The following is a 25728-nucleotide window of genomic DNA, read 5'->3' as shown; positions in this document are numbered from 1 at the left end:
AAACAAGCTACAGGTCGTCCAAAATGCAGCAGCGAGAGTCCTTACGAGGTCAAGAAAATATGATCATATTACCCCAATTTTACAGTCTCTGCACTGGCTACCTATTAAGTTCCGCATCAGTTACAAATTATCATTACTTACCTATAAGGCCCTAAATGGTTTAGCTCCAGCGTACCTAACTAGCCTTCTACCACGTTACAACCCATCACGCACCCTAAGGTCACAAAACGCTGGACTTTTGGTAGTTCCTAGGATAGCAAAGTCCACTAAAGGAGGTAGAGCCTTCTCACATTTGGCTCCCAAACTCTGGAATAGCCTTCCTGATAATGTTCGGGGTTCAGACACACTCTCTCTGTTTAAATCTAGATTAAAAACACATCTCTTTCGCCAAGCATTCGAATAATGTATCTTTTTAATTGTGAGTGTAGTTGCATCTGATCAAAGGTGCATTTTTATTCATTAGCTTGGGTTAAACTAATTTTACTTTGTTGGATCAGCAGCTATGCTAATGATGTCTGTATTTTGTTTCTATGTTTTGCCACGGGATTCACATCCCGTGGTAACTAGGATTTACACAAGCTCCAGTCTGGATCCAGAACACCTGAGAAGAGATGATGCTGACCCTCAGAGGACCTCAGATGATGCTAACCCTGAATGAACAAACAGAACTAACAATTATTCCTAAATGTGTGACTTAATCATATAATAACTTAATTAATAATATTGATAGTTCATCGTCTAGCTGACTACGTCTTGTATTATTATTATTTTTTAGTTTTTCTAAAATCCTGTCAAATGTGCACAAACTACTAGCTACTACTAAATATTGTAGAAACATAATTTTCTGTAAAGTTGCTTTGTAACGATTTGTTTTGTAAAAAGCGCTATACAAATAAACTTGAATTGAATTGAATTGAATATTGTGATAGTGTCAGATGAGATTGTCCAGGTGCTTGTACAATATCATACAAGTGTTGTATGATTGAATTACTGAATTATTAAGACTTTGATGTGCGACTGTATTTTGGGATCATTTTAAAGACTTTTCCCATTTCTAGATACCCACACTTGAGGTCTTAGTCATTTCAGAGTTTCAGAGAGAGTGTGTGTACGTGACTGTCCCCGGTCTTAATAATGCCAAAGCGCAGCGTCCTTAACACACACTAAACCTCTCCAATACTGCTCCGGAGCGCTATACAACGCTTCGTGTATCCCATCATGCATCATGTTTTGTAATTAATCGTGAGACTTTTTGCAGAGATCTCACAAGAGGTCACGCAAACCTTTCCAATGTATGTGAAATATTAATAATAATAATTAGATATTGAGAATAATTTGGTAGTAAAACAAAGTGTTGCACGTTTTCTTGGTGCACAGAAAAGTATATTAATTTTGTACATCATTTGCAACTGCTTTTTATCACTTAATTAGAAGCACCACAATTTAATTTTCATCTTTAATAAGGACTATTGAAAAGACATTTAGAAGTTTATTTTAAAATGCAAAGTTGAAACGAACTTTGTCATGTTAAGATCGACACACACTTGTGATCTTCATGCTCACTTGGGCCAAATAAAGGAAATGTGCAAAGATGGCAAGTTTGGGTATTTGGACAGTACAATAATTTAAGAAACAACAAATGCTGTGGAAATGATAACAGCAGGAATGTTTGATAAAAGGCACAAACTATCACAGACCAACCTGCCTCTGCAGCTTTCAGTCTTCTCCATTTCTGAAGGAATACCTCCCCACAAACACCACTGGGGTGACTGCTTCCTTTACGTCTTTTCAGCTAAAAAATTAATACAAGGAGAGAGAAAATAAAATAGAATTATATACAGAATGTTATCTGTGAGCAAAATATTTAAGATATAAACCAATATGAATGAACAGCAAAATGGGTAAAAAATTTTTTGGGGGTTTTTACATTAAAAGGTATTACAAGCATGATACAGTAAATGTGATTACTGTGAAATATGTCAAACAAAAGCACATTAAAACACTACCATTACAGTGGTACAACCATAGTTATTTTGGTGAGTATTGTGCTATTACTATACCATAGTAAAACTACAGTTACTGTGGTAAAAAACAAAAACAAAAAAAAAAACATGGTAAATGTCCTGTTTACTGGGTTTTACCTATTATTGTACGTGTCATGGTTACCATGATTTTACTACAAATACAACTTACATCTTTGAACCTGAAATGGATATAAAACGGATCCCTGTTCTGTGGCACGTCACATGGCAGATAGTTTAATCACCCCATTTAGCAGCTCTGTTCATTAAGTTAAACGCAATGAAACTCAAAGATAGCCTCGGATGACCGATATAATACAGAGAGTATACATTAATAAATAGCTAAAGACAGAATACATTTAAAAACAGACATTAAAAGAGCATATTTATTACTACTCACCCAACCTGTGGCTCTTGTAAACTGATGGCAAGTATCGCGATGTGTGCTGAATGAGACTTCTTGAACGTGATTTCATAGCGATAAACATCTCATGTCAGTGACGCTAGAGGCGCTTGACCACGCTTCAGTTGTTGACGCTTTGGGAGTGGCTACGCTGTATATTAATTATGTTTTATTATTATTTAGGTCTTTTTCGGTTATTATTTCAAGGCTGGGTTGCTTTGCTGTTTATTGATATTTTTAAAACTATAACGCTACATCTATAAACATTTATTTAGAGGTTATCATTGTATTCATTAATTTCTTTATTTTAATTATATTATTTCGGTCTTATTACAGGTGAAATATTACAGTAAGGCAGAACACGGGCCGAGCGGGGCTCATTCTAAGCCCATTAGCCACAATTCAACGCGGACATTCATATCACAGTATCTGATAGTATAGGCTATCATATTTTTAATCAGCCTTTACAATAACCTTAATAAAAACTTTTAACTTTAGAGTCTAAAGTAAAAAAAAATAAAAAATAAAAAAATAAATAAAAGATCTGTAGGCCTATCTCTGATAGTTTATTTTTCTATTTATTTTTTGGTTTTATTTTTATTTAAACTATATTGTTACTAAATGTGAAAATGCAGGGACTTGATATAGAATTCTATAATTTTAATATAAATGTATATATATATATAAATAAAATAAAAAAAAGGAAAAAAAGAACCATTGCGCATTTTACAGCAAAAAACGTTGAATATGTGTTTTTGTCACCAGCAATACAGTATGTTGCTCAGTTTTGTTATAAGTTAAGCTCCGATTTAAAAAAAAAAAGTTTTTGTGAGTTTCTTCTGTTGTCCTGTGGAAAATAAATAAATTAATTAATTAATCAGAAAGTATCATGCTGTTTCACGAAAGATGCATCCAATTTAAATGCATTAGTTTAAAAAAAAAAACGTGCTGCAATCACGAAAATAACAAAATAAACACGTCAATGCCATGAATCAATAGATTTCATTACGTGACAAAATCGCGAACTGCCGTGAGACTGGGACACGCTAATTGAACGTGAAAAACAAATCGTACGATATAGTACAATTTAACCAATACATTAAATCGTGCGAATTAGTACGAATTCGTCTTGATGGGCTTTTATTACATGCAATGAACAAATCGTACGAATACATACGACCCAGCTCGTACAGTATCGTACGATTTAGCCACTTGGTTAATTCATACGGATTAGTACGAATCCGCCGTGAGATAGGGTTGGTGGGTTCGGTGCCTTGCTCAAGGACACCTCAGTCATGGTATTGCCAGCCCGAGATTCGAACCCACAACCATATGGTTAGAAGTAAACTTTCTAACCACTGGGCCACGACTTCCCCCTCCTTGGCTGTGGGAAGAGTAGACAGGTTAGTAACATTTGATGGGGCAACCTAAAAAATGAATGCATAGCCTAATGTGTTGCCAGCTTAGAAATTGGTTGCCTAATTTGACAATTCCTTAAGCATTGTCCACATTAGTACATTCCTGTTTGGAAAAGCATCACTCCTCTTGTTTTGGCCTTCAGGCCTTTTTTAAACAGCCTCCAAAAATTGATACATTTGGAACACTGGTTTCACGTTGTAGTATAGATGGTGGAAACAGCAGCTTCTGAAAACTATGAATATCATTTAGTCTGTAAAACATACCAATAGACATGATTATGGCAATGACATTAATTTGCAGTTATGTGCTATTCACTTCCAAGCAGTTCTAAAGATATTTACTTGCATGCTTTTCATATTACAGTCCTAGAAAGACAACATAATTTTACTCACACTTGCTGTCCTGTGGCAAAACGAGGGTAGTGGTGTATTAGATAAATTCTAAGTGGTCACGCCAGTGAAATATGTCCCTAAATAAATTGGTCCTGCCAGAATAATTGCATGAAACTTATATCTGTAAAACCTCAGTGAGGTTTAAACATGCATGGTAAGGCAGAAAATATCTTTGGACATTTCAGTGTGGATGACGACTCTGGAAAAAAAATGGCTCGGCTTCGTGGTAAAAAAAAAAAAAAAATGCATCGTCATCCGACAGAAACTACGTCATAGCCTCATTTAACAAACTTTAAGCCTCCTTTCCCACGGAACACGGAATTTGGACACGATTGTCGCATTTCTACCTCGAGTGGCAGGCGTGCAGAACTTTCAAACTGGTCGTGCAGCAACTGTTACCTTGACATGTTCACCATGGTAAAATTAATATTTTTAATGAATATAATGTAAATATAATATATGAATACATAGTCACAAATCAGATGACCCCCAAAATAAAAACAGTAGGTTTTATGGGGCTAATCAAGTAAATAATGGTTTAATAGTTATTTCTCCCATAATTATTATAAACCAGCATTTTACATAAATTGTGTTGAAGAATAATGTTAAAGTTAACATAATATAGGTAATTCTGACCTCGCACCGATAGATCTGATTAGAATACATCACATCTGGTCGGGCGTTAGCACACGGTCTAGTCGCAGAAGTTCAAATATTTGAACGCCTCCGAGGCTCAAATCGGATGTGAAATTTTCACATACGTATGTGATCGGAACTCCACGTGGCTCCCGCACTACTTTCTAGCCGCAAACCTGTATTTAGCGTCTTCACCTGAAAATGTATTGATTTATGACGAAAGGCCGGTGCAGCCTCAAACTGCGCCTCGGGCAGAAAAGCCGCGGTGAAAGGCTTAGCCGCAGCGGGAAGTGAGAGAGGCTTGCTGCAGTAATAACTGAGGTGTGGGCTGGTTGAATGCCTGCTGCTGCTGCGATTCCAGCGCTCGCAGAGAGCCCGGTCTTGATCTGATCAATCATGGTGTCAAGCGAGGCGAGCTCAGGCTTTGCACGGTCTATTGGCCACGACGTGTGGCTTGGCGAGAAGAGCAGCTGTCGCGATGACGTTTGATGGCGCTCAACTGCCGTGTTTAATGATCATAGGTGTCAGCAAAAGTAGCAGATCTGAAAAATCCCCGGTATGAATCTCCTTGCTGGAAGGAAAATTGGGTCTGTGATAATATGACAAACACTGCAAACCGGGATGCTGAAAACTGTCAATGAACAGAGGTAGGTTCTGCTGTTATTTATACCTTGTCATGAGTTGATTACTGATTGGTCTCCACTTGTGTTAATCAGGTTAATGAACTGCGACTGCTCCTCCCGAACTTTGTTATAAAACAACATTAAACATGATTGTCGGGTCTCAGGGCTAATCACCTGCCTTTTGGGGTTGTGAATGTGTTTGTGTTTGTGTTTGCATGGTTTGACAGTCTGCCTGTTTGTTTGGTTTTCCCCGCCCTCCTTGTTTCTCTGTTGTTAAACTTAATTGTTCGCCACCTGTTCTCAATATTCTTCAATTTTTTTCCCTTTATAATTCCCTGTGATTCTCTGTCTTTTGTCAGACTGTTGTTACTCATACCAATAGCTTGAGCTGGTCTGTGTACTCGCCTTGTCTTGTCTTTAGATTCCAGTGTCTTTTGCTGTTTTGCTCTGCCTTTTGTTCTCATGAATGCAATACTCCTAGAAGATTCCAGCTCCCATTCCTCCGGTCTCGGCTGTCGAACGAGCTAAACTGTGAAATGATAATCATCTGCCTTGTCTCAATTGTTTCAATAAAGCTGTGTAAACCCGCAACTGAATCCAGCCTGTTTCACCTGACAATGATATAAGTGAAATATTTGTATTTTAAATCAACCTCTGAGAAATCCTCTTTAGAGAAGCAGTTAATCAGCGGAAGTTAAAAGCGGATTGTAAGTGTATGTGTTTCCAGATCCCTACTACCACTACCACTCACAAACCACACATATCACACTTTAGGCAGTGCAATCCTTAAAACATGCACACTTTTCTATGTCTGCTAATACACTACTTTATTTTTCTATTGTTCTCTGGAATTGCCAGTCTGCTGTACACAAAGCCGATTTCATTACTTCTATTATTAGTCATTCAATAACAGAGACCTGGATCAAACCAGAGGACACTGCTACACCTGTAGCACTATCCAATAATTTTTCATTTTCCCACTCCCCCTGTCTGACTGGAAGATGTGGAGGTACTGCTATACTTATTTCTAATGATTGCAAGTTTATTCCTTGACCATCTTTGGGTATCAACAGCTCCTTTGAATCTCATTCAGTTACTGTTACCTACCCTCTTAAAAGACATTTTGTAGTTGTTTATGAACTTCCGGGACCACTAGGTAACTTTTTAGATGAATTAGATGTGCTGCTCTCAACCTTTTTTGAGGATGTTACTCCCCTAATTATGCTTGGAGACTTCAACATCAACCTAGATACACCTCTAGCTGCAGACTTCCACACTATGCTTGAGTGTCAACTACTGCTACTCTCAAATCAAGCAACCAACTGGACTCTATTTACACACAACACTGCTCTACTGATCATGTACTGGTTACTCCACTGCACACCTAGGAATCACTTCCTCCTCACTCTTAACCTCAACATGGTCCCTGATACATCACTTACACCTCCACATTTCATCTTTCGTAACCTACGCTAACTCCCACCCTCCCAGCTATCTGCTATGGTTTCATCTTCGCTTCCTTCCCCAAAACTGTGTGCAGTGCTACTGATACTTTCTTCAACACTTTTATATCTTATTTAGACACGGTTTGCTCCTTGTCTTCCAGGCCATCCCATACCACCCCTTCTGTCCATTGGTTATCTGATGTTCGAACTGAATATTGTTCTAAGCTTAGAGCTGCAAATATTTCAGAAAATCAAAGTTTATATTTCATGAGGATTTATTTTCGGTGTTTTGGTTTATACAGGACAGTACAGAAAATGTGGGAGAGAGTGGAGGGGAAAGGACCTAGCGTCTGAAGACCTAGAGCTGGGAAATTTTCAAGGATCACCAGAAGCACAACCACACTATATGAAAGAGGCTGTTGGTTCTAACATTTCAGAACCCCCCCCTCAGTAGAAATCACAATACGTGTTCCCCATGGTTAAAAAAAAAAACATGTAATTGTCCTAACCTTCCCTCCCCTTACTGTGCCCCTGGTTGCAGGTTCCATTCTCTTACTGTTCAGCACATTTTCACCGCACGAATGTACAAATCTCTTGTATGAGACACATTACTTGAACATGTTTTTTTACAGAACCTACAGTATAGTTTTTCACCAAAATAAAAGATCGACTGGTTTCAGTCAGAAAAATACAAGGGTTTCTCTTGCAAGTGCAGTGCAAAATATGGATATTATTTTACAAAAACCTTTAAATATTATTGTATCCATGATGAAGTTAAGACGGTGAAACAACGTTGTGTTATCAACGCTGATTCACTTTGCAAAATCAACACCTAATTCAACATTAATCCAACGTCTAAAGAACGACCATAATTCACCCATGATTTAGTTAAGACAGTGAAACAACATCACAATTTAAACGTTGATCCAATTTGCAAAATCCAAAGGTAATTCAACGTTGATTCAACCATGGTACCTCACATTTCAGCTTTGAAATGCTGGCTGGGATGTCACCCTGCCTTTAAAACACAGTTAATACTTGTGTGTATGTGTGTGTGTGTGTGTGTGTGTGTGTGTGTGTGTGTGTGTGTGTGCGTGTGTGTGTGTGTGTATGTGTGTGTGTGTGTGTGATTTACTGTTTTCTACATAAAATCATCCTTCATAAAGATTTAGAACATTCTGTGGAAATATAACCTTTATATCTTTAATATTGACAGAGGAAGGGTATGCCAAAGATTGAAATCATAGAGAAATTAATGGTTGAAGTCAAATTTTGATGCTTGTTATCTCATAATTAGATTTTGAGACTTTAGCCCAGATTTCACACACGGGATCACATGAAAAAAAGGAATGAATACTTAAATTCTTATTTAGTTTGGATATATTTTTATTACCAAAAATAGATGTTTATCATTAACTCTATACAGGCCTGAGTCTGGTGTACCCTAAAAGTGCTTGCTTGGGGCAATCAATCAATCAAGCAAGAACTCTTGTTCAGTTATATTAAGTCTGTGTGCATGGCATGATGGGATGGTCAGATATGTCGTGGATGAAGGTCAGCGTGTGTAAGGTGTGTGTGTGGGAAAGTGTATATAAGTAAGTAATAAGTAATGTACGAGTGTGGGTTTGATGTCATCTTTATGTTCAGTGGTATTTGCAGATGTGTTTGATGCTTTGATTGGAATGGAGGAGTGTCAAAAGAATGTTTTATATAAATAAACACACACACACACACACAAAACCCATTCAATTTAATTTGTAAATATATGCTATTACCTGTGGTGGTGCTGGTGTTTTGTTGTTGTAGGGTGGTGACTGTTGGTAAGATTGAAGTGAAATTCCAAGTGGTCCCTGCATGATAATAATTATTTGATCAAATAAACCACAGTTACAGAGAGGAATGTGTAGATATGAGAAATTGTAAATATTAAGAAATCTGAGGCTAAGAATAAAAAATAAAAAAAAAACTTTGAACAACAAAAGTTTTTCAAGGTCGATGACAAAACTGCTGAAACATGCTAAGAACTGTAAACATAGTCTAATGTAATGGCAGAAGTATGTCATAATCCATTGGTCTCAAACTCAATTCCTGGAGGGCCACAGCTCTGCACAGTTTTGCTCCAACCCTAATCAAACACACCTGATCCAGCTAATCAAGGTCTTCGGGATTACTAGAAACTTCCAAGCAGGTGTGATTTGGAGCTGGTTGCAGCTAAACTCTGCAGAGCTGTGGCCCTCCAGGAATTGAGTTTGAGACCACTGTCATAATCAATGACACATATTTGAAACAACAATTTAAAAGAAAACAAACATGCAAAAACATCAGCAATCATCATTGTCAACAAATGCTATATAATTCATAACCTGTTTGTGCCTTTATAACAATGCGCAGAATGTATTAAAGAAAATAAAAATAGAGAAAGCAGTGCAACATTAGATTTCATACATACTGCTAAAGACATCAAGTTTGGTACTGGTGTAGCCTAAGAGAGCTTGCTTGGGGCAAATTATTCAGTCAGTCAATCAATCAATACCTTTTGTTCAGTGATATTATGTTTGAGTGCACAGCATGATGGAATGGTCAGATGTGTGGTGGATGAAGGTCAGCGTGTGAGAGGTGTGTGTGTGTGTGTGGGGGGGGGGGGGTATGGTAATGTAGGAGTGTGAATTTGATGTCATCTTTAAGTTCAGTGGTATTTGCAGATGTGTTTGATGCTTTGATTGGAATGTCTGAGTGTGAGATAAAACATTATTGACTTAATCAAATATTGTTTTTTATATAAACACACACACACACACAAACACATGTTAAATATAATGTTAAAATATATGCTATTACCTGTGGTGGTGCTGGTGTTTTGTTGATGTGGGGTGGTGACTGTTGGTAAGATTGATGTGAAATTCCAAGGGTTCCCTGCATGATAATAATTATTTGATCAAATAAAGCACCGTTACAGAGAGGAATGTGTAGATAAGAGAAATTATTAATATTTAGAAATGGTATGCTAAGAATAAAAAAATAAAAAAATAAAAACCTTTGAAAAACAAAAGTTTTTCAGGGTCTATGACTAAACTGTTGAAACATGCTAAGTATTGTAAACATAGTCTAATGTAATGCAGATGTCATGATCAATAAATGTTTATCATCATAAATCAAGCAATTTTAGTCCCAATAAACATCAATCATTATATCAGAGAGCACAAGTGTTGTGGAGTTACCCGTGATGCTGGTAAATGTGTGTAAGGTTGAGGTGGGTTGTGTGAAGTTGAGAGATGTGATGGTCGTGTTTGGAGGTGAGGTGATGGAGTCATTACTTGCACTTGGTTGAGTTGCTGATTGACAATAAAAGAGTTAAAATAAGACTAAACATACTAAAGATGTACTGCAAAATCTAATAAGCAAAAAACAACAACAAAAAAACAACACATTTCAAGATGCAGATCATTACCTTGATCTTGATATAGTGAGGTTTGTGAAGTATTGCTTGAGGTTGAGGGGCCTGTTTCTAAAGGAAATTAAACTTTAATTTTGTCTCAATAAACATTAATAATTATATCAGAGAGCACAAGTGTTGTGGAGTTACCTGTGATGTTGTATTAGTAGTAGCCGTGTTAAATTACAAAATAATACATTTGGATTAAAATAAATAATGAAGCTGCACAACTTTTGACATCAACAACACCACTTATGGGAGAGCTGATGCAGATGCATGTAGGAAAGCCATTTTATATGTACTTACATGACTTGTGGTTGTAGAAAAAATTAACAAATTGGTAAATTAATCAAAAATAAAACAGCGCTACCTGCAGTGGTGCTGGTGATTTTTTTATTTTTTTTTATTTTTTTTGCGAGGCATTGTGTGAGATGTGGAATTCTGATTTTTACAATCAAAACCATTTCCTCAAAGATAATTGTTATTTGATCAAAAAAAAAAAAAAGGTGCTGTATGTAGGAATGACACTGAGTGCTTGAACTAGTTATTTGTCACGGTTGAGGAATTCATTGACGATCTCTTGCACTGTGTATGCTTATTTTATGAATGAATGTGTGTGTGTGTGTGTGTGTGTGTGTGTGTGTGTGTGTGTGTGTGTGTGTGTGTGGGCGTGGTCGCTGATGATCCACCGGGAAATCAGCGACAGGTGTTTGTCATTACACTGTCTACTTATACTCACCTCATGCGTCTTGTGTTTGTCAGATTGTTGTGTTATGGATGTAACCTGTTGTGTTCCTGTCTCTTCGGCTCCTCGTGTCTCCTGGTTTGTTCTCTGGCTGGAAGTTCATCGTTTGCAGTATATGTCTTCACTATTTCACCAACACTGGATTTACCGCTTCACGTCTGACCCTCGGATCGAGTTGTCCATGCAAGCCTGCGCTGACTAGTCATCGTCATCATCAGAGATACCATCACATTCTGAAGGACCTGTGTTCTGCTTTGGCATCTTCCAGCATTCCTGAGAACTGTGTCTGCTTCTCCTTTATTTACCCTGAGACTGGTACTATTCATCCTAATAAAAGGATCTATTAGACTTGCTATTGTCTCCTCTATCCTTACATAACAGAAAGGTCTGACCATGCATGGGGCAGCAAGCGGATATGATGCCACTGAATAATTCACACACAACACAGCCCGTATGGAGCGGCAGGAGGAGAATCTCGCCGCAACTGAAAGAGCGGTGCAGGCATTGGTAGCGCAGGTGTCTGGGCTTACCCAGCAGGTCCAACAACTGACACAGTCCATTGTGCCCAACCCACCGCCGATTTACCCCGCATCTGTCCGTCAATATTGGGCACGTCTGCCGACTCCGGAGAGTTATTCTGGCGAGCCAAGTTATTGTAGAGCTTTTTTGACCAAGTGCTCAATGTTTTTTGCTCTCCAACCCCAGACATTTTGCACTGAAGATTCGAAGGTGGCTTTCGTGCTTACACTGCTGTCCGGACGTGCGGCGCTATGGGATGGCATCGACCCTGTTGTGACTCGTTTGCGGCATTCTCGGAGGAGATGAGAAGGGTGTTTGACCGGGCAGTCGCAGGCAGAGAAGCGGCTTGCCAGCTCGCTGACATCCACCAGGTAGAAAGATCCATCGCCGACTATTCCATCGAGTTTCGCACCCTCTTCGCAGAATGCCACTAGAATGAGGCGGCTCAATGGGACATCTTCCTGCATGGGCTGGCTGACCGCATCCAACACAAGATTTATACCCTGGACCTGCCAGAGAAACTTGACAATCTGATCGAACTGGCCTTAAGAGTGGACACACGCCTGCATCGGTTGGAACAACACACTCGTACGACACAGAGGAGCTTTGGGATCTCCCCACTCAACGCTTGTGATGTGGTCAGCATGTCGACGATCACGAGTCCATGCAGGTGAGTCGAGCCCGGCTCTCACGGGAGAAGAGAGAAAGAAGGAGATCCCCAGGATTGTGCCTCTACTATGGCGGATCTGGACATTTTCTCAATAATTGTCCAGTAAAAGAAAGGGCCCGGCAGTGAAGTAGAGGATTCTGTCGGGCGGGGTCTCCATACAGAAAGCCTCTTCCACCCTCCTCCCGGTGAGATTGCAGTGGGCAACTCGTCACATCACGGTCATGCTCTTCTCGACTCCAGGGCAGAAAGTAACTTCATGGACTGGTCATTTGCACAACATTGTACGATACCCACCATACCTCTTACTAACAAAATCTAAGTCAACGCACTCAATGGTCAACAGTTACCCACAGTATGTCACACTACGAGTCCGATAACACTCATCACATCCGGCAATCATTCTGAAGAACTGTCATTTCCCCTCATGGACTCCCCTCATGTTCCCATTGTTCTCGGCCACCCCTGGTTGGTGCTGCATAACTCTGTTTCTGCCTGGAGCACTGAGTGTTATGCGTCTTGTTTAGTGTCTGCTGGTTCGTCTCTGTCTTGTTCTGTCTTGCTCCTGCAAGAGCCAGTGAATTTGTCAAACGTGCCCGCCGAGTACCTCGACCTGAACGAAGAGTTCAGTAAGTCCAGAGCTGCTTCTCTTCCTCTGCATCGTCCCTATGACTGTGCTATAGATCTACTGCCAGGTACGTCTCCGCCTAAGGGCAAGTTATTCTCTCTGTCTGTGCCCGAGGGCCATGGAGAAATTTATTTCTGATTCTCTGGCATCCAAATTCATCCGACCTTCCTCTTCTCCAGCGGGGGCGGGGTTCTTTTTTGTGGGGAAGAAGGATGGTTCTCTTTGACCTTGCATTGATTACCGAAGGTTGAATAACATCACGGTGAAGAATACGTATCCTTTGCCGTTGATGTCTTCAGCCTTCGAGAGGTTGCAGGGAGCGTCGGTCTTCACAAAACTGGACTTACGTAATGATTATCATTTGGTCCGCATCAGGAAGGGTCTTCCAGGCACTCGTCAATAATGTGCTGAGAGACATGGTCAATCAGTTCATTTATGTCTACCTGGATGACATATTGATTTTTTCTTCTTCGTCTCTCCAGGAACACATTCAGCATGTCAGACGAGTGCTTCAGAGGTTGCTAGAGAATGGGCTTTTTGTCAAGGCAGAGAAATGCGCTTTTCATTCACAGTCTGTCCCTTTCCTAGGTTATGTCATTTCTTCTGATGGAGTGCTTATGGATCCTGACAAAGTTAAGGCTGTGGTGGATTGGCCAAGTCCAGATTCCTGTAAGGCCCTACAGAGGTTTCTGGGGTTCACCAATTTTTACCGACATTTTATTCGTAATTACAGCCAATTAGCCGTGCCTCTGACTGTCTTGACCTCCCCCAGAACGACGTTCAGCTGGTCCAAAACAGCCGAAGCTGTATTCACCAACCAAAAGAGCTGCTTCGTTTCAGCTCCCATTCTTATGACTCCTGATCGGTCATGTCAGTTCGTGGTGGAGGTCGATGTGTCAGAGGTGGGGGGTAGGCGCAGTGCTTTCTCAGCGCTCTTCTTCAGACGACAAGATGCATCCTTGCGCATTCTTTTCTCATCGTTTGTCACCTACCGAACGTAACTATGACATTGGTTACAGCAGTGTTAATTTTGACACGAAATTTTAATTTAGTTTTAGTCTTAGTCTTTTGACTATAATTCTTTTTAGTTTTAGTCAAGTTTTAGTCATCTGATTTGTTTTAATTTTAGTCTTATTTTACTAAAATAAGACTAAAATCAATAACAGATTTACTAGACATTTTTTTACAGCTGGTATAGGAAACAAACTTAACCAAAATATATAAAACACAAATTCAACTTTATTTCAACACTAGTGTGTGTTTATTTCGATTCAAAAGCTTTTATGCAGCAACAAACACTGTCATGATAATGTAAACAATAACTAGCTGCCAATTGACCATCAATAAAATAAAAATAACGTTAGGTCCAGGACCTTGAAGCTTACAGCTGAGCTGAACAATAAGTACATACATTTAAAGTAAATATTTAATAAGTTGGCAGCTAGGTGGATTAAAAAAAAGTAACAAGATTTTATAAGGTATTCATTTGTCTAGCAATATTGTATGTTTTAAATACTACAATATTGCTAGATTTGTAAGTATAATGATAGGATGTGAACATTCATGTTTCACATGACTAATATGGAAATATTTGTGATATTGTCAACAGGTAGAACATTATAAAATATACTAAACATTAGTATTAATCAAATGTATTTATCATGATATTACGTATTAGTATTGTGCTCTCATCTAACTTGAAGAAGGGGCTATTTTACAGTACTTTTCAGTACGTAATATTTAATGCTACAACATCTACGCACTGCAGTCTTCCAATTTTGCTTAGCTCAATAAACAACAGAACATCGTTGTGAAATTACATTTGAGAAAATGTCCGGGTGGCTCGTCTGTAAATGTCTTTTCAAATTGGTTGTGTTCTTGCCACGAATGAGCTCTCCGCGTGCTTTACAGTTTGTTTTGTTTTGTTCGTCGTCAAACGTGAAGTGAGCTGTGGACATTTTGTCGCTTTTTTAGACATCACCTCTTCGAATGCCGTCTTCCCGGGAGCTCATTTAAAAACTGAAAACCTTCGCTTCACGTCTCAATAAGTCAGGCTCGGATTGGTTCTCTTCTCTCATGCAGTCTCGCCTGTTACGTTTTGCCGGTTCTTTTGTTCATTCCTTGCATCTCTCCCGTCTGCTGATTTGATTTTCGTCACAGTCTATTTTCGTCTCGTCCTTTATTCGTTGACGATAATGTCAATCAATTTAGTCATAGTTTTAGTCTCCATCAGTGCCTTCTATTTTAGTTTTCGTTTCGTTTTCGTCCGCAAAAATATATTCGTGACGAAAATAATGATGAAAATAATTAGTTAACGAAATTAATACTGGGTTACAGGGAATTGTAGGCAGTCAAGTTAGCATTGGAAGAATGGCGACATTGGTTAGAAGGGTCGAGGGTACCTTCTCTCATCTGGACTGATCACAAGAACTTAGAATACATTAAATCTGCCAAAAGACTCAACTCCATGCAGGCTCTGTGGGCTCTTTTTTTTTGGTCGTTTTGACTTTACTTTTTTGTACCGTCCGGGTTCTAAAGACATCAAACCCGATTCATTATCTTGTATTTTTAATCCATCCGAACGCACGGCTACTCCCGAGTGCATTTTACCGGAGACTGTATTCATCTCCACACTCTTATGGGAGGTCGAATTTAAGGCCTTAGAAGGGGTAACGCCTCCGTCCCAGTGCCCACCGAATGCCGGAGGAATTACGGTCTGACGTTATTCAGTGGGGTCATTGTTCCAATGTAGCCTGTCACCCAGGAGTAAATCATACTAGATTTCTAGTTAAGCAACAACTCTGGTGGCCATCTATGGCTTTCGACATTCAAGATTTTGTTTTGGACTGCTCGATCTGTGCGATGGGTAAGACTTCCAATCGACCCCCAGATGGGCTTCTTCAACCGCTGTCTGTCCCTTCGAGACCCTGGTCCCACATAGCGCTAGATTTTGTTACCGCCCTCCCGCCATCCCAAGGCAATATGGTTGTTTTAACCATAGTGGACCGGTTCTCGAAGGTGACTCATTTTATTCCCTTGCCCAAATTGCCATCAGCCAAGGAAACAGCGGTGACTGTCATCGACCACGTCTTTCGGTTACATGGCCTCCCGACGGACGTGGTCTCTGACAGGGGATCCAAATTTGTCCCCAAATTTTGGCAGTGAATTTTGTAAATTACTGGGGGCCACTGTCAGTCTATCTTCGGGTTACCACCCCCAGAGCAACGGGCAGACCGAGATAGCCAACCAAGATTTGGAGAGAGTGTTGCGATGTATTGCCGCCAAGAATCCTTCCTCTTGGTGTCAACAACTCTCTATGGTGGAGTTCCAACACTGGATTTACCACTTCACGTCTGACCCTCGGATCGAGTTGTCCATGCAAGCCTGCGCTGCCTAGTCATCTTCAACATCAGAGATACCATCACATTCTGAAGGACCTGTGTTCTGCTTTGGCATCTTCCAGCAATCCTGAGAACTGTGTCTGCTTCTCCATTATTTACCCTGAGACTGGTACTATTCATCCTAATAAAAGGATCTGTTTGACTTGCTATTGTCTCCTCTATCCTTACGTTACAGTATTGCAGTCCAAATTCAAAATATTGAAGAGGGTTTTTTTCACCCAGCCCCTCATCCTCGGACTTGACGCACACGCAGGTTGCCAAATTGTTACACTAACAGGAAACGGTCACACCTGATGATGAATGAAATGAAATAAGCTGTGTTTTCCCCCAACTGGCAACCCATGTGCTGAAATACCATTGGGTACACATTCGACGTTCTGGCCAGGAACACACATTTTCAAAGGAGAATAACTGAGTGTAACATTGATTTTCAGATAAACAAGTATGTTAACGTAGCATGTTTCTTAAATATCTGCAAACATATCATGGTATTTTTATGCTTTAGTAGAGTCAAAAACTTACATATAGCACCTTTAACTACCATGTACTTAATATTTGATCATTTTCTTTTTTCTTTTTTTCTTTTGGTACAATCTACTTATTTTGATCATGTTGTATTCCAAAATACTTTTGATGCTTTTGAGAAGGGACATGGGTCAGGTTAGGTAATTACAGAAATTAATTAAAAATAAAATTGCATGCAGGCATTTTAAAATATAAATTAAACCATTCTTTATGCACACAATTATCCCATTGTATCAAATGGTTAATTTAATTGTTTGCAGTTAAAGACACTTAATATAAAGTGGGTCCATATATAGTCCTGTATGAAAAGGTTTGACATCACATGGTGACCAAACACGATGTTTGTATTGTACAAAGAAAGCCAATACATAATGGCTTATCACTACCATAAACTGCATAAGCTGAACAATATGCTAATTTATTTACATTATAGAGACAAAAAAAAATCTGATAAATTAGTCAAATGTAAAAGAAAAATAAATGTAATGTTATATACACTTTTACCTACAGTAGTGTTGATGCTTTCTTGTTGTGTGGCACACGGGGTAAGGTTATTTGGATTTTATCTTTAGTACATGATAACTATTATTAGATAAAATATAATATGTAAATACCTTTTCACAGTGCAGACCAATATACAAGGAAATTGTGCATCAAAAGGTGACTCCACATAGTACTACAGGGTAACGAATTCAGTTGCAAAAAAAAAAAAAAAAAAAAAAAACATTAAATATAATGTTAAAATATATGCTGTTACCTTCGGTGGTGATGGTGTTTTGATGTTGTGCAGTGGTGAGCCTGAATGAGATTGATGTGTAATTCCAAGTGTTCCCTGTATGATAATAAATATTTGATCAAATACCATGTTTATCTTATAAATATCTGTTTTTGAAATAATATTTAATCATATCAAGTCTTAAAAACAAATAATGTATTCTTTCTGTCTCATATGTTTAATCAGGAACAGGATAACAGAAACAGAGCAACACTTACATGCATCACTTTTTCCTGCTTCTGTGGACATTATGAGATAAACAAAACAACAACAACAAAACATTAATTACAATCACAATTACATTGTGCAATCATAGTTTAATCATTTAATTTTATGATGGCTCTCAAAAAGTGTTCTCTTCTGCTTTCTATAGACTTTCTATCCCAACATTATTATATGACTAAATTGATTTAGATTATTGACATTTTATCAATTTCTTTACGGAGAGTAATATGTAGATATGAGAACTCATTAATATTTAATTAAAAAGTGAAAAAAAGTGAAAGTGGCGTGACATTCAGCCAAGTATGGTGACCCATAGTCAGAATTTGTGCTCTGCAAAAAATTACAAATAAAACATTATAAATTACGCAACAGCAATTAAAAAAATGCCAGTTACATGACAATTAATGCACTATGAAACATACATAGCCTGTTTGTGCCTTTATCACAATTATTACGACTGATGAATGGGGTCTCGCCCTAGAGCCCAGTCACCTTCGAGTGGTAATAAAATGAGCCAATGGTACACAGTCTCTGCCTTGGTCTGCGGGATTTGCATCGGAAGCTCCTCCCCACTGTGTGGGTATATAAGGCACAGTGCAAGCAACTCACATTCAAGCTTTTGCTCCGGAGCCAATCACATCACTTGCTTCTTTCACTAGAGTGTTTACAAGCGAGGCTGGTGTTGGTGTGACAGCGCGCTTCAGCGGTTCATCTGAGCTTCCTGCCTTCAGCTCCTGCGTTCCCCTGAGCGCTTCAGCACTACTGAAAGACCTACTAAAAGAGTTCGGGTTGTGTTTGCATCTTTTTAAAGATGTCATTCTGCCCGTGTGTTTCCAGGTGCAGTCGATATATGGCTCCTTGTGACGTCCATGATCACTGTGTCATGTGTCTGGACTTTCAGCACGTTGAGACTATGTTTGTGGATGACTCATGTTTTCATTGCGCGGACATTACCATCTCAGCATTAAGATTGAGACATGATTACCTTCAAAAGGTATAGAGTCCCCTCTGTCACACCCCATTCTAGCTCCTCTTCTCATAAGAGGGCTACTTTGGCTGGAGGCCATAGTGATCTGAGGGGTACCGTGTGGGCTTCCCCGATGAGCCAGCCTACTCGGGCCACACCCTCCTCACAAACGCCGCAGACAGTTGAGTTTCCTTGTTTGCTGGTTCCTCTCAGGCTCCTGACATCTCATTCAGGGCTTGGGAAGAAAACCTAGTGTCGATTGCTCCATCACAAGGTGGGCTTGAGTCCTTGGGAAATGAGGATTTAGCTGTGTTGCCTCCCTCTGGAGTGCCAGCGTTGCCCGAGTCTGATCCCGAGCTGATGGCCATGCTTTCCCGGGCAGCTGAGAGCATCGGGCTTGAATGGAATCCTCCACCCTGTCCCGAGTGCTCGAGGCTGGATGATTTGTTCCTGGGGACTGCTTGTTATGATCACCAGCAGCCCCGCTGGTTCCTTTCGTCCTGGAGGTGCACCAGGAAGTGACGAGCTCATGGAAGGCACCATTATCTGCCCGAGGACTTTCTAGTGTCTTTCTCCACCTTCACTGCCCTGGATGGTGGAGTGGCCAATGAGTATGCTGGGATTACCCAAGTGGAGTGTTCTGTTGCGATGCAATTGTGTCCTCAGACCTCCACATGGCATGTTTGTACCAAGCTTCCCTCCAAGGCCTGTAAGTTCTCATCCATGCTTGTGGCCAAGATTTACAGAGCTGCGGGTCAGGCCGCTTCTGTCCTGCATGCCATGGCCACCCTTCAGGTCTACCAAGCCAAGGTGCTCAAAGAGCTACATGGGGGCAGTGCTGACCCAGGGGTTTTGCAGGAACTGCTACTGACCTCACTCTCTGGGAGACATAGGTTACTGCGCGCACCTTGGATCAGGTGATGTCCACTTTGGTGGTCCAGGAGCGCCACCTATTACTAAACCTGGCAGACAAGAGGGAGTCTGATCAGACTCAGCTCCTCACCTCCCCAGTCTCCCAGGCTGGCCTCTCCGGCAAGGCGGTGGAGAATTTTTCCCAGCAGTTCTCTGCCGCCCAGAAGCAGTCTGAGACCATGAAGCACATCCTGCCCCAGCAGCCTGCTGTTGGCCCCATGCTGCTGCCAGCACAGCCAACTCAGCCTGCTCGTCGCCGAGGGTGCCCCACTGTGGTCTCCTCCACTCCCGCTCAGCCACGGGAGCAGCCTTAACCCCAGCCGCAGTGAGGAGATGGCCGCAGAAGAGTGGTGCAGTCTGTCTCTGCCCCTAAACCTGCCAAGTTTCAGGCCAAGCATCATTCGTTGTGTATTTATCTTATAATTTGCTGTTATACTTCATATAACTCCATAAACAAGCCAGAAACTAAGCCTTTTTTTTGCACAGGCCTATCTAAAGGTTTAATGGTCCCACCTAGTGATCAACTGTGAAAATAGCAATGTTTACCTCTTCCCAAAAGGGAAAATCACAAACAATCAAGAATGCATGATTATATGGTGTCATGGCTTTGCAATCAAAAAATGTCATTATAATTGAAGTCAATGGGGCAAAAACAGCCACCAACAAAACATTAGGGAGAAAAAATTAAAATCTAATGCTGCACAAAACTAAAAATGCATCAAAGCCAATGTTGCTATTAATCTTTGACATGCCCAAGACTGTTATAAAAAGTAAAAAAAAAAAAAAATCCACAATTACTTTTATATTGAAAATAAGTCATTTTGTGTGTGTTTTTTTCTTTTCCCAAATGAGTGACATCATTTATGAAATTGGCAATTAAAGAGTTAAAATCTTGGATTTTTAAAAAAACATTTGGTAGATTTGATCAGGACCAAAGTCGATTAACAGATTTATGCAAAATTTTTTTAGAAAAAATATGAATCTGACACATTTTTACAGCAGTTTAATTGAGTGAATGTTTTCATCCCGAACTTAACGGAAGTGTACTGAATTTGAACAATGCACAAGTGTTAAACAAAGAGCCTGGTGTACCCTAAAAGTGCTTGCTTGGGGCAATCAATCAATCAAGCAAGACCTCTTGTTCAGTTATATTAAGTCTGTGTGCATGGCATGATCAGATGTGTGGTGGATGAAGGTCAGCGTGTGTGTGTGGGAAAGTGTAAGTAAGTAATAAGTAATGTAGGAGTATGGGTTTGATGTCATTTTTATGTTTGAGTCTGAGATAAAACGTTATTAACTTCATCAAAATAATGTTTTATGTATATAAACACACACACACACACACACACACACACACACAAAACCCATTAAATATAATTTGTAAATATATGCTATTACCTGTGGTGGTGCTGGTGTTTTGCTGTTGTAGGGTGGTGACTGTTGGTAAGATTGAAGTGAAATTCCAAGTGGTCCCTGCATGATAATAATTATTTGATTATATAAACCACCATTACAGAGAGGAATGTGTAGATATGAGAAATTATTAATATTAAGAAATGTGAAGCTAAGAATAAAAAAAAATAAAAAACTTTGAACAACAAAAGTTTTTCAAGGTCGATGACAAAACTGCTGAAACATGCTAAGTTCTGTAAACATAGTCTAATGTAATGGCAGAAGTATGTAATAATCAATGACACATATTTGAAACAACAATTTAAAAGAAAACACACATGCGAAAAAGCCAGCTACATGACAACAAATGCAATATAAAACATTCATAACCTGTTTGTGCCTTTATAAAAATGCGCAGAATGTATTAAAGAAAATAAAAATAGAGAAAGCAGTGCAACATTAGATTTCATACATACTGCTAAAGACATCAAGTTTGGTACTGGTGTAGCCTAAGAGAGCTTGCTTGGGGCAAATTATTCAGTCAGTCAATCAATCAATACCTTTTGTTCAGTGATATTATGTTTGAGTGCACAGCATGATGGAATGGTCAGATGTGTGGTGGATGAAGGTCAGCGTGTGAGAGGTGTGTGTGTGTGTGGGGGGGGGGGGTATGGTAATGTAGGAGTGTGAATTTGATGTCATCTTTAAGTTCAGTGGTATTTGCAGATGTGTTTGATTCTTTGATTAGAATGTTTGAGTGTGAGATAAAACATTATTGACTTAATCAAATATTGTTTTTTATATAAACACACACACACACACACACACAAACACATGATAAATATAATGTTAAAATATATGCTATTAACTGTGGTGGTGCTGGTGTTTTGTTGATGTGGGGTGGTGACTGTTGGTAAGATTGATGTGAAATTCCAAGGGTTCCCTGCATGATAATAATTATTTGATCAAATAAAGCACCGTTACAGAGAGGAATGTGTAGATATGAGAAATTATTAATATTTAGAAATGGTATGCTAAGAATAAAAAAATAAAAAAATAAAAACCTTTGAAAAACAAAAGTTTTTCAGGGTCTATGACTAAACTGCTGAAACATGCTAAGTATTGTAAACATAGTCTAATGTAATGCAGATGTCATGATCAATAAATGTTTATCATCATAAATCAAGCAATTTTAGTCCCAATAAACATCAATCATTATATCAGAGAGCACAAGTGTTGTGGAGTTACCCGTGATGCTGGTAAATGTGTGTAAGGTTGAGGTGGGTTGTGTGAAGTTGAGAGATGTGATGGTCGTGTTTGGAGGTGAGGTGATGGAGTCATTACTTGCACTTGGTTGAGTTGCTAATTGACAATAAAAGAGTTAAAATAAGACTAAACAGACTAAAGATGTACTGCAAAATCTAATAAGCAAAAAACAACAACAAAAAAACAACACATTTCAAGATGCAAATCATTACCTTGATCTTGATATAGTGAGGTTTGTGAAGTATTGCTTGAGGTTGAGGGGCCTGTTTCTAAAGGAAATTAAACTTTAATTTTGTCTCAATAAACATTAATAATTATATCAGAGAGCACAAGTGTTGTGGAGTTACCTGTGATGTTGTATTAGTAGTAGCCGTGTTAAATTACAAAATAATACATTTGGATTAAAATAAATAATGAAGCTGCACAACCTTTGACATCAACAACACCACTTATGGGAGAGCTGATGCAGATGCATGTAGGAAAGCCATTTTATATGTATTTACATGACTTGTGGTTGTAGAAAAAATTAACAAATTGGTAAATTAATCAAAAATAAAACAGCGCTACCTGCAGTGGTGCTGGTGTTTTTTTTTTTTTTTTTTTTTTTTTTTTTTTTTTTTTGCGAGGCATTGTGTGAGATGTGGAATTCTGATTTTTACAATCAAAACCATTTCCTAAAAGATAATTGTTATTTGATCAAACAAAAAAAAAGGTGCTGTATGTAGGAATGACACTGAGTGCTTGAACTAGTTATTTGTCACGGTTGAGGAATTCATTGACGATCTCTTGCACTGTGTATGCTTATTTTATGAATGAATGTGTGTGTGTGTGTGTGTGTGTGCGTGTGTGTGTGTGTGTGTGTGGGCTTGGTCGCTGATGATCCACCGGGAAATCAGCGACAGGTGTTTGTCATTACCACTGTCTACTTATACTCACCTCATGCGTCTTGTGTTTGTCAGATTGTTGTGTTATGGATGTAACCTGTTGTGTTCCTGTCTCTTCGGCTCCTCGTGTCTCCTGGTTTGTTCTCTGGCTGGAAGTTCGTCGTTTGCAGTATATGTCTTCACTATTTCACCAACACTGGATTTACCGCTTCACGTCTGACCCTCGGATCGAGTTGTCCATGCAAGCCTGCGCTGACTAGTCATCGTCATCATCAGAGATACCATCACATTCTGAAGAACCTGTGTTCTGCTTTGGCATCTTCCAGCATTCCTGAGAACTGTGTCTGCTTCTCCTTTATTTACCCTGAGACTGGTACTATTCATCCTAATAAAAGGATCTATTAGACTTGCTATTGTCTCCTCTATCCTTACATAACAGAAAGGTCTGACCATGCATGGGGCAGCAAGCGGATATGATGCCACTGAATAATTCGCACACAACACAGCCCGTATGGAGCGGCAGGAGGAGAATCTCGCTGCAACTGAAAGAGCGGTGCAGGCATTGGTAGCGCAGGTGTCCGGGCTTACCCAGCAGGTCCAACAACTGACACAGTCCATTGTGCCCAACCCACCGCCGATTTACCCCGCATCTGTCCGTCAATATTGGGCACGTCTGCCGACTCCAGAGAGTTATTCTGGCGAGCCAAGTTATTGTAGAGCTTTTTTGACCAAGTGCTCAATGTTTTTTGCTCTCCAACCCCAGACATTTTGCACTGAAGATTCGAAGGTGGCTTTCGTGCTTACACTGCTGTCCGGACGTGCGGCGCTATGGGATGGCGGTGTGGGAAAACCATCGACCCTGTTGTGACTCATTTGCGGCATTCTCGGAGGAGATGAGAAGGGTGTTTGACCGGGCAGTCGCAGGCAGAGAAGCGGCTTGCCAGCTCGCTGACATCCACCCGGTAGAAAGATCCATCGCCGACTATTCCATCGAGTTTCGCACCCTCTTCGCAGAATGCCACTGGAACGAGGCGGCGCAATGGGACATCTTCCTGCATGGGCTGGCTGACCGCATCCAACACAAGATTTATACCCTGGACCTGCCAGAGAAACTTGACAATCTGATCGAACTGGCCTTAAGAGTGGACACACGCCTGCATCGGTTGGAACAACACACTCGTACGACACAGAGGAGCTTTGGGATCTCCCCACTCAACGCTTGTGATGCGGTCAGCATGTCGACGATCACAAGTCCATGCAGGTGAGTCGAGCCCGGCTCTCACGGGAGAAGAGAGAAAGAAGGAGATCCCAAGGATTGTGCCACTACTATGGCGGATCTGGACATTTTCTCAATAATTGTCCAGTAAAAGAAAGGGCCCGGCAGTGAAGTAGAGGATTCTGTCGGGCGGGGTCTCCATACAGAAAGTCTCTTCCACCCTCCTCCCGGTGAGATTGCAGTGGGCAACTCGTCACATCACGGTCATGCTCTTCTCGACTCCAGGGCAGAAGGTAACTTCATGGACTGGTCATTTGCACAACATTGTCAGATACCCACCATACCTCTTACTAACAACATCTCAGTCAACGCACTCAATGATCAACAGTTACCAACAGTATGTCACACTACGAGTCCGATAACACTCATCACATCCGGCAATCATTCTGAAGAACTGTCATTTCCCCTCATGGACTCCCCTCATGTTCCCATTGTCCTCGGCCACCCCTGGTTGGTGCTGCATAATCCCAGGGTGGACTGGGGACATAACTCTGTTTCTGCCTGGAGCACTGAGTGTTATGCGTCTTGTTTAGTGTCTGCTGGTTCGTCTCTGTCTTGTTCTGTCTTGCAGGAAGAGCCAGTGAATTTGTCAAACGTGCCCGCCGAGTACCTCGACCTGAACAAAGAGTTCAGTAAGTCCAGAGCTGCTTCTCTTCCTCCGCATCGTCCCTATGACTGTGCTATAGATCTACTATAGGTACGTCTCCGCCTAAGGGCAAGTTATTCTCTCTGTCTGTGCCCGAGGGCCATGGAGAAATTTATTTCTGATTCTCTGGCATCCAAATTCATCCGACATTCCTCTTCTCCAGCGGGGGCGGGGTTCTTTTTTGTGGGGAAGAAGGATGGTTCTCTTTGACCTTGCATTGATTACCGAAGGTTGAATAACATCACGGTGAAGAATACGTATCCTTTGCCATTGATGTCTTCAGCCTTCGAGAGGTTGCAGGGAGCGTCGGTCTTCACAAAACTGGACTTACGTAATGCTTATCATTTGGTCCGCATCAGGAAGGGTCTTCCAGGCACTTGTCAATAATGTGCTGAGAGACATGGTCAATCAGTTCATTTATGTCTACCTGGATGACATATTGATTTTTTTCTTCTTCGTCTCTCCAGGAACACATTTAGCATGTCAGACGAGTGCTTCAGAGGTTGCTAGAGAATGGGCTTTTTGTCA

General features: G+C 40.2%; 1 protein-coding gene across 1 annotated transcript in view; it reads right to left on the bottom strand.

Moving 5' to 3' along the window:
- LOC113039999 (extensin-like) overlaps window positions 1–17871 on the bottom strand; it is a 40534-nt gene extending 22663 nt beyond the window's left edge. The window contains exons 1-5 of the mRNA XM_026198184.1: window positions 17851–17871; window positions 17615–17689; window positions 10388–10444; window positions 10158–10271; window positions 9778–9852 (exon numbers count right to left, since the gene is read on the bottom strand). Of these exons, the coding sequence (XP_026053969.1) occupies window positions 9778–9852; window positions 10158–10271; window positions 10388–10444; window positions 17615–17689; window positions 17851–17856 (327 nt within the window). The 5' untranslated portion in view covers window positions 17857–17871. The remainder of the gene's footprint in view (window positions 1–9777; window positions 9853–10157; window positions 10272–10387; window positions 10445–17614; window positions 17690–17850) is intronic.
- Between the last annotated feature and the right edge of the window lie 7857 nt (window positions 17872–25728).

This window comes from Carassius auratus, chromosome 22 (genome assembly GCF_003368295.1).
Source record: "Carassius auratus strain Wakin chromosome 22, ASM336829v1, whole genome shotgun sequence".
NCBI classification, from domain to species: Eukaryota; Metazoa; Chordata; class Actinopteri; order Cypriniformes; family Cyprinidae; genus Carassius; species Carassius auratus.
This window is presented reverse-complemented; position numbering and strand designations above follow the sequence as displayed.